The sequence below is a fragment of the Rhinichthys klamathensis genome, unplaced genomic scaffold (assembly GCF_029890125.1).
Source record: "Rhinichthys klamathensis goyatoka isolate OS25496 unplaced genomic scaffold, OSU_Roscu_1.1 h1tg000566l_1, whole genome shotgun sequence".
Taxonomy (NCBI): domain Eukaryota; kingdom Metazoa; phylum Chordata; class Actinopteri; order Cypriniformes; family Leuciscidae; genus Rhinichthys; species Rhinichthys klamathensis.
This window is the reverse complement of record NW_026607032.1, coordinates 1,669,832-1,678,841: the sequence shown is the minus strand read 5'-3', so window position 1 is coordinate 1,678,841 and position 9,010 is coordinate 1,669,832. Positions and strand designations below refer to the sequence as shown.

General features: G+C 35.6%; 1 protein-coding gene across 2 annotated transcripts in view; it reads right to left on the bottom strand.

The window, feature by feature from the left end:
- Positions 1–504: 504 nt before the first annotated feature.
- Positions 505–9,010, bottom strand: part of nrbp2a (nuclear receptor binding protein 2a) — a 31,476-nt gene continuing 22,970 nt past the window's right edge. For both annotated transcript variants that reach the window (XM_056239514.1, XM_056239515.1), the window contains 9 exons: positions 8,827–8,922; positions 8,603–8,735; positions 8,321–8,423; positions 8,176–8,226; positions 7,947–8,082; positions 7,470–7,523; positions 7,323–7,386; positions 6,996–7,051; positions 505–3,105 (listed from right to left, as the gene is read on the bottom strand). In XM_056239514.1, coding sequence (XP_056095489.1) covers positions 3,007–3,105; positions 6,996–7,051; positions 7,323–7,386; positions 7,470–7,523; positions 7,947–8,082; positions 8,176–8,226; positions 8,321–8,423; positions 8,603–8,735; positions 8,827–8,922 — 792 coding nt within the window. In that variant the 3' untranslated portion in view covers positions 505–3,006. The remainder of the gene's footprint in view (positions 3,106–6,995; positions 7,052–7,322; positions 7,387–7,469; positions 7,524–7,946; positions 8,083–8,175; positions 8,227–8,320; positions 8,424–8,602; positions 8,736–8,826; positions 8,923–9,010) is intronic.

Here is a 9,010-nt window from a genome sequence, read left to right as displayed (position 1 = left end):
AACATTCTGTAATTAACTAATTGTATAAATGTAAAACTGTTAAAACACGTGACTTGACTTGCCCCTACACAACCCCCCCCCCCCCCCATATTATTCATATTAAGAATTAGGAATTTTAAATTAGTAAAGAACTAGAGCTTAATAAAACATTTTGTATAAAAGGGAATGGACCATTTAGTGTATGTGATTCATATTCATACATTTTAAAAATGAAAATGTTTAAATTTATTCAAGAAGATTTATTCAAAATGTTTTATTAAGCTCTATTTTTTAACTCATTTAAAATTCTTAATTCATAATATGAACAATATGTAAGGATTATTCAAATTATGGAATTTTACTATTAATTGAAATGTGTTAATCTTGAAAAAAGGCTTGTTTGTTTTGACTGTACCTGACCTGAAAATCCCCTTGTCCTCAGAGCACCATTAAATGTTTCAGTTAATATACATTCATTATATATTAGACCTTTTCTATGTATAAACATGAATAAATTCAGTCATATTAAAGTATTAATAATATATTTTAATGTTATAGTATTTCATGTCACAGTATACAACTTCATCACAAAAAAATAAAATAAAATTGCCCAAAACAGAAGTCTGGTTAATGCATTTGATTCAGATGAGAAAGGAGACCAGGAATTAGGAAGAGTACATTTTAAAAGCTGCTCACTGTACATTCATATATCTCTCGTATATACATACAAATGAATCACATTGCAAGACATTTGAGTCTTATAATAACACTGGGAAGATGGTGACTGTTTTTTTCTGACTGATGTTCTGAATCATTTGAATTTGCAAGAATAAATGGAGATTAGAAATCTCTTGCAATGGTTTTCTAAAGCTGCAATACATCCATGCCAATATAACAAAAATGACAAATGCTGTCAAAGCATTCTTTTCCTGACATGCATATATATCGTTAAGGGATATTGGGAAGTCAAAGCCATTGGAGAGCACAGTACTGAAAGCATCCCTAAAATAGATACTATTGCTCTGGACAGCATGGCAACATAGATGTTGTTTTCACAGAATATGCAAGTGTCAGTCAAATACAGGACAAGTTGTATTTGCAATGTAGTACCCATTCTTGCCATCACAGCACCCAGTACATATTTGGCTTTGACATGGTTCAAGTTCTCATTTGCATGTAGAATACATAGAAAGTAGTGTATCATTCATTTTACATGACATAAAATATACACATACTGTGGTAATATGTAAATGCCTAATATAATAACAGCCCTTCATACCCAAAGGAGGGATTTATTAAAGCAAACCTTTGTTTCAGTCAATGGTCAGTTTATTGTATGTTATCATAATGCATTAATCAGTATGAGACAAAGAAACAGATAAATGTTAAACACCTCTGAGCAGTCAGCTGATCTAAGATCAGCTCATATTCACATTAAGAAGGCAAATAAAAATCCCATGATAACACTGTTATTAATGAACAGGACCCCTGTGTTAGTGAACCTATTATTAGCTGCTCAAAATGCTTTTAGGATTTATTGTTTGAGTTTGTATCAGTCGCTTTGTTTAAAAGCGTCTGCTAAATGAATAAAAGTAAATGGATTTGGAGTTCTACTCAGTTTTTTTTCTTGGTAAAAGTCATCTGGATGAAGTGCTCTTCTGCTTTATTGATTAAAAATGAGGAAATATCAGATCGAACTTCACTTAGGCTGCATTTATTTGATCAAAGATAAAGTAAAAACAGTAATATTGTGAAATATTATTGTTATATATTTTAAAACATCATTTATTCCTGTGATGGCAAAGCTGAATGCTCAAGATTTCTTATTTGGTGCTCAAGTAACATTTCTTATTATTATATTGTTGAAAACAGTTGTGCTTCTTGATATTTGTGTGTAAACTGTGAATTTCTTTTTCAGGATTCTTGAATAGAAAGTTCAAAAGAACAGCATTTATTTCATATGTAACAATGCAAGTCTTTACTGTCATTTTTGATCAGTTTAATGCATCCTTGTGGAATAAAAGTATTAATTTCTTTCATAACATAAAAATCTCACTGACCCCAAACTTTAAAACGGTAGTATACCATTCTAGGATAGCATTATTGCCACGGTTTACAAATATTTGCAAAGTTCATTACCGTCTGCATGAGTAAAGCTATTGAGATCACCATAGTGTCACGGAAGCAATTCAGAACAGAGACATTCTAAACTCTGTATGTATAAATCACTCCACATATTAAGAGCAAGAAATGAAGTTGAGGGTCTGAAAAAAATGTTGAAAAAGAAATATAATTATAACAAGAGCACTTGTCATTGTACCGTACATTCGTTTGCTCAAAGTCAGCCTGTTAAAGCATACAGAATAAGACAATATAGAAATGTAGAATTAAACATTTTGATACATTTTCCTTTTAAACATGTATACCAAGACCGTGTATTACTTGTTTAAAATAATAAATAATACATTTAAGTCTAGAACAAACGTACTCCAATCATACTGCCTGATGGGAAGCAGCAAACATTTCTTAGACACTTAGCCTCCTCCCTCAGGTTCCCAAAGCTCTGTCAACCTAAAATCATCAGTTTGTGTGAAACTTTTTCCTTTGCTAGATGTGGATGGATAATGCCATAGACACGATGACTTGGAGAGATGTTTTTAAAAATCCGTTAATTCGTCTTTAAAAAAAAAAATTTCACAACCCAAAATGCTGGCACTGAAGGCAGAATCTCTGCAAGTAATGGAAATGTATTTCTTCGTCATGGTAAAATGACATCAGTAATTTAAACTTCAAGATTTAAGTAAACAGTTCGAGCTCTTTGGAGTTTGTGCAGGTATCATGCTGTGTGACGAGCTTTCTCCCCAGGCCCATCGCTTATTCTCAAGCCATCTTGTCATGACCTTCATTGTGTAATGTTGCATTTTGGTCTTATTTCCCTCTAGTCAGTCTGGATCTTTTGCTCTCTCTTTTTCTCAAGCTCTGGCCCAGTCTTCAAGCACTGTCTGTCTATTTTAGGACCAGCTGGGCTTAGTACATCACAGCCATGGCAGTAGGGGAGGTGGACGTCCCTGACCAGTGCTTACATAATGCATCCTCAAGAAAACATGCCAACTTTTCGCAGTCTTCCTGCAGGACACAAAAACCAGACAATCACATTCACACATAAAACAAAACTACATGAGCTATGTTTTTCATTCCTTGCCACAGATGACTTTGAATTGCACACTAGGGGACTAAAAAATGTAACGTATAAGTATTATGCCACGACTTTAAATTAATTCCTCAGATAAACTGCTAAGGGGTGGGTGCATGGGCGGCGCTAGGGAGGGGCTAGCAGGTGCTTCAGCACCCCCAAGAAAGACCAAAGCACCCCGATAGCACCCCCCAAAATAATATCTGGAATAAATTATATTCAAATATATGTTATTTCGAGATATTAAGTCGTTATTTCAAAATAATATCTCGGTATTTCGACATAATAACGGCAAATTTTTGTCCCGCCAAAGCCTTTTTTGATCGTTGAGTGATGTAGAATAGAATGACTGCTGCGCTTGACAGGGCGCATCACGAGCAGAGAGAGAGACCCCCGGCCGCGCGCACTCTCACGTCTTCAAACACTTCTCGCGCATATTAATCAAAATCAATTGACACGATAGTAAAAGGTCGGAAGACCGCAGTTTCACGTGGAGCATTTGGAGATTTGTTCTCCTGAATTACCGCGGTGTGTGAATTGTGCTAAAAAAAACCACGTTGCCTAGCTGATCTCTAAAAAGCGTTCCGCCCGTTCAGCTGACCTAAACCACATTTCAATAAACGAAAAAACCTATCCAGTGATATGTTTTCTGTATTGACGCAAATCTTGCGATGTCCAAACTGCCGAGATAATCACACAAGCGTGCAGTAGACGTCCACTAATGACACGTCCCATACGCAAACGAATGACTCATTTTAACCATTCACTTTAATAGATAGTTAAAACAACTGACATGTCCAACACTGAACTCACGAGACCTGTGGTGTATTTAGTATTGTTTGGTTATTAAAGTACACAGCAAGACCTTTGAATCGGTGTATAAAAAATTGGTAACACTTAATTAAATCAGTTAACATTTACTATTAATTAACTGCATTTCAGCATTGTTAAGGTTAACTTTCAATATTTAGAGAGTCAGGCCCACTATATGTGTGTTGTAGCCATTAAATAAGCGCATTTAATTTCATTTTTGTTAAAATATTATAATGTTTGTTTGTTTGTTTTTTTACATCTATGCTGATTATGAAAATTGAACAGCATGAGTAAGATGCGCGATATATCGGAAGATATGATGGGTCAGACATGATTTTTTTTTACCACTAAATTTACATTTACACATTTACATTTAGTCATTTATTTTAGCAGACGCTTTTATCCAAAGCAACTCAACTGAGGACTAAACCAAGTGAGTCATCGTGAAAAGACAAAAACAATGCAAGAAGTGCTCAAAATACCAAGTTCGGACATTGCTTATGAGTAGCATAAGCCAGACAAGCGAGGATTTAAAGGAAAAGGATTGTTATTTTTTTGTTTTATGTTAAGTATAAATTAGGTTTTGTTTTGTAGAAAGCCTTTTTAAAGTGAATTTCGTTTTGTATAAATTGTATCTTAATTTTAATCAATTTTTCATCAACCAATTGATATAAGAAGCAAATATAGCAGACAATATGATAAAGATAAGGAGGCGCGGGCGCGGGCGCGATTGCATTGCACGTGAACTGGAGCACATCTCATCATAAATTTTGCTCATTTAAATAATAGTGTGTGTGTGTGTGTGTGTATATATATATATTAGGGGTGGAACGGTACATGTATTCGTATTGAACCGAAACGGTACGGGCGTCACGGTTCGGTGCACGAATTTGCACGTAGAATACACGGTACAAAAAAAAAAAAAAAACTCTTAAATAGCGATAAATTTCGCTCTATTCGCTTTTGGTGTGACTGTTAACGCAGCAATGAACAGGCTGCGATCAAGATTGCAATGCAGGAGTGTGTGTGTCTGTGTGCGCGCGAGAGAGAGAGAGAGAGAGAGAGAGAGAGGCGCGATGAACAGTGTGTGTGTGTGTGCGAGAGAGAGAGAGGCGCGATCGAACAGTGTGTGTGTGTGTGCGCGCGCGTGCGAGAGAGAGAGAGGCGCGGGCGCGAATCGCGCGATGAACAGTGTGTGTGTGTGTGTGTGCGCGCGCGCGCGAGAGAGAGGCGCGGGCGCGAATCGCGCGATGAACAGTGTGTGTGTGTTTGTGTGCGCGCGCGTGCGAGAGAGAGAGAGAGGCGCGGGCGCGAATCGCGCGATGAACAGTGTGTGTGTGTGTGTGTGTGTGTGTGTGTGTGTGTGTGTGTGAGAGAGAGAGGCACGGGCGATCGAACAGTGGAAACGTAAAAACATACTCCGTCATTTTTTTCATACAGGACATCATTAAAACTGCAAATTGTTTACTTATATTTGTGTACACTGGAAATAAAACACAACATTGTGCTTTTGTCACACTCTAAACTCTTGTCAAACTGTAACCTACAACTGTTAACAAAAGTTTTTATGGTAGTATTATTTTATACGGAAATCAATTATTTATAATTCAGATGAGAATAAAGTTAGTTAATTAAAATGAAGGAAAACAAATATCTTGATCTGAAATAGCAAATTAATTTTAAATTCATTCAGGTACAATTACCAAACATATCTCAAGGTCTTTTCGTCTTTTTAATAAGTTAATTAATAAACTTATTATATAAAACTACTGTCAGTGCACTACAAATAAACAGGTTCTATGCCTTTATTAATAAAACTTATTTAAAAAAATACAAGGTTTAAGACATTTATAAAAATGCCTTCTGCATTTTTGCTTTGCTTTTCACTCCATTGTACCGAAATCGTACCGAACCGTGATGTCTGAACCGAGGTATGAACCGAACCGTGACTTCTGTGTACCGTTCCACCCCTAATATATATATATATATATATATATATATATATATATATATATATATATAGGCTAATTGCGCAGCTCCCCCTGTCAATGATCTAGCACCCCCTCAGCACCTGCGTTAAAAATTATCTGGCGCCGCCCCTGGGTGGGTGATATGTTCCAAATTTGAACCTTTTCATTTATATTCATCTTCTTTTTTTACCATGGCAGTGATGCACATCTTCAAATAGTAATTAGGCTTGTCACTACACCAATATGTTATAAATTAAAACAAAACCTTAAAGGCTTCATAATCCTCTATATCACCACATCACAAATTCCAAACTTCCAAATTCCATTTCAAACTCCAACATACAATTAGTATATCCAAATTGACTCACATACAGTACAATTACGTAAAGCAATATATCGCAAATCTGCTTGTTTATATCGTCACAAAATGTAAACCATACTGGTGAAATATTTAAAGTTGGATATATAATGCATCCAACTTTTACCTACTTATTATACAATACACTCATGTAGAGGAAATATAACAAATCCCAACCGCCTGATTGTTTAGATCATTCTTAGGTGGGTAGATGCAGTCAGTATGGACTGTACAAAATACAATGAGACTTAGAGGTGAGTGGGGCAGCTTTATCTGTGCTGATGAGTCAAATATTGAGGCTAATTTGTTCTGTTAATTTTGTATTGTTATTGTGTTAGTATTGTATTTTATTTTATTATTACTGGTAGACAGATGACAGCTTCGGTTTTCGGTAGCTAATCGTCATACACTACGATATGAGTTCTAAAATCAGCTCACAATATCAAACATGTTTTGATATCTGCCAACTGGATGGAATCATAATCTGAAGCTAAAAAGATTGAGTCTGTGCCCATCATACACTATGTGATTTTCTGTGAAATTTGTCAACTCCAACTGCCCAAAACTATTGTCAACTTATATCGACTGCAAATCGGGGAAAAAATTTGAACAAAAAGTAGTCTAGCGTATTCCAGCCTAAGGTAAATAATAAAGCCTGATGGTTAGAAGAACTCATGCTTACCTCACTGATGAAAGCATGGTGAACCAACTCACTAGCCAAATCTTTGGGACTGTCAGCTGTGGAAAAACAAACAAGCAAAACAAAACATATATATATATATATATATATAATAAAAAATAGATATGAAAAAGGGGATATTTTAAAAGAATAAATAAAATATATAATATATATATACACACACACACTCATTTTCATTTATTCTTTAATTTATTAACTTAAATACTTCTATTTATACAATTTTTAAATTGCACAATAATTACTTGCCTAAACTATTTTAGAAAAGAAAAAAATGCACCAAGAACACATTTGAATGTGATAATTACTTACATGGCAAAACATCACAGCTAAGCTGACGGTGAAGTCTGTCATCCATCTTTAAAAAGAGAGAGAGCTACAGAGAAAGAAAGGATAGATTATGCACAATATTTACAGAACCCAAGTAAAACTACAAGGCAAAATGTTTTTTTAACTCACATGACTCCTTGTGCCTTCCTCATTTGATTCCAGATTACATTGGATCTGTACAACCTGTATGAAAAAAAGCCAAACACACCAGGTATTTTAAGAGGACAGTATTACTAATAACTAATAGAAAGTAACTAAAATACTGTTTGTACATGGATGAGATGCATTGATCACCATTTCTGGGAAATGTTTAAACAAATGTCAGCTTTTTCAAATTGACCCTTGCTCATCATCAGTGTCATAACTGGACACACTTCCCATAAGTCACCCAAACATTTGTTGGCTAATATTTTGCTTCAAAAAATACAACACAGCATTTCAAATGAACTGTAAATCTGTTTAGTGTTTTTTTTTTTTTTTTTTTTTAACACAAAGGAACTGATTCACTAACATATTCAGACTTCCTAAAGCTTCATATGAGGCATAGCATCACTACTTGTGGTTAGTTACTCCCAACACTGCTTCTAACATAAACCTTCTTCTAACCTTTCTGGTTTCAGTCTCCTGTGGTTCTGGGGTTGGGGTCTTCACAGTCTCCATCTGTTCCTGCGACAAAGAAAGAGCGCGGGGGATAGGATGTGGCCGCTGGGAAGCAAAGTTCATCAGGGGATATATGCCATTTCTGTTCATGCAGAAGAGGAAAGGTTTCAAATCCACAAGCATGGAAACAAACACAGTCTAAATCAAGGATCAGCTGATCTTCTCTATGACTCACTTTACATCCTCAAGAAATTTGTCCAGTTCCAGGGGTGATACGTGAGAATACCTTGAAAACAAAAAAAGGGAAAAAAAAATGTCTAAACTTGGGAAACAATCACAGAGGAGAACCAGACACTTCACATTTTGTTTGAGAAACTCACTTTAGATGGACTCCAGGTCGGTCACGATGATTAATCTCTGCCATGATACCATTAGGGTCAAAAGATTTGGTCTTCTCTTCTACACAATTCTCAGGAAGGAGATCTGGTAGAAATAAAAAAAAGTTTAAGACTTAAACCACAGAGGAATGGAACAACAATTCCCTGTTGGATGATTGGGCCATTCATAACGTTTCTGTTATTTCTGAGATCAAAATTAAAGCATTATTACAGTATGGTTTCAGGAAGGCATGAACAACAGTGTTTTTTACATGTTCCACTTACACTGGTTATTGATAAAGCAATGCGCAGCAAGCAGTTTTAAGGAGTGGACCTCAAATAACACTCTGTGGAACAGCAGGTCATGAGCCGTGGGTCTCGACTTGGCTTCTGTGCGTACACACGACTGGATAAATTCCTGTCAGTGTGAAGAGATAAAGGCATTCAATTAAACAAAAAGAATTAAGCAGAGCTGTTTTAGTTATAAACATGGGCTTAAAGTCTTTTACTCTCATGAGAGGGTCCTCAAGTGACTGTCCAGCATGATCAACGGCCTCTTTCAAAACTGCAGAGTCTCCATTGGCCTGGATTTCCAATACTGCCATCTAAAGGAGAATGTGGAATACAACATTAAAGGTCATAAATCAGTGTTGATTAAATAGTATTATTTATATATTTATTATTTTAATTTTC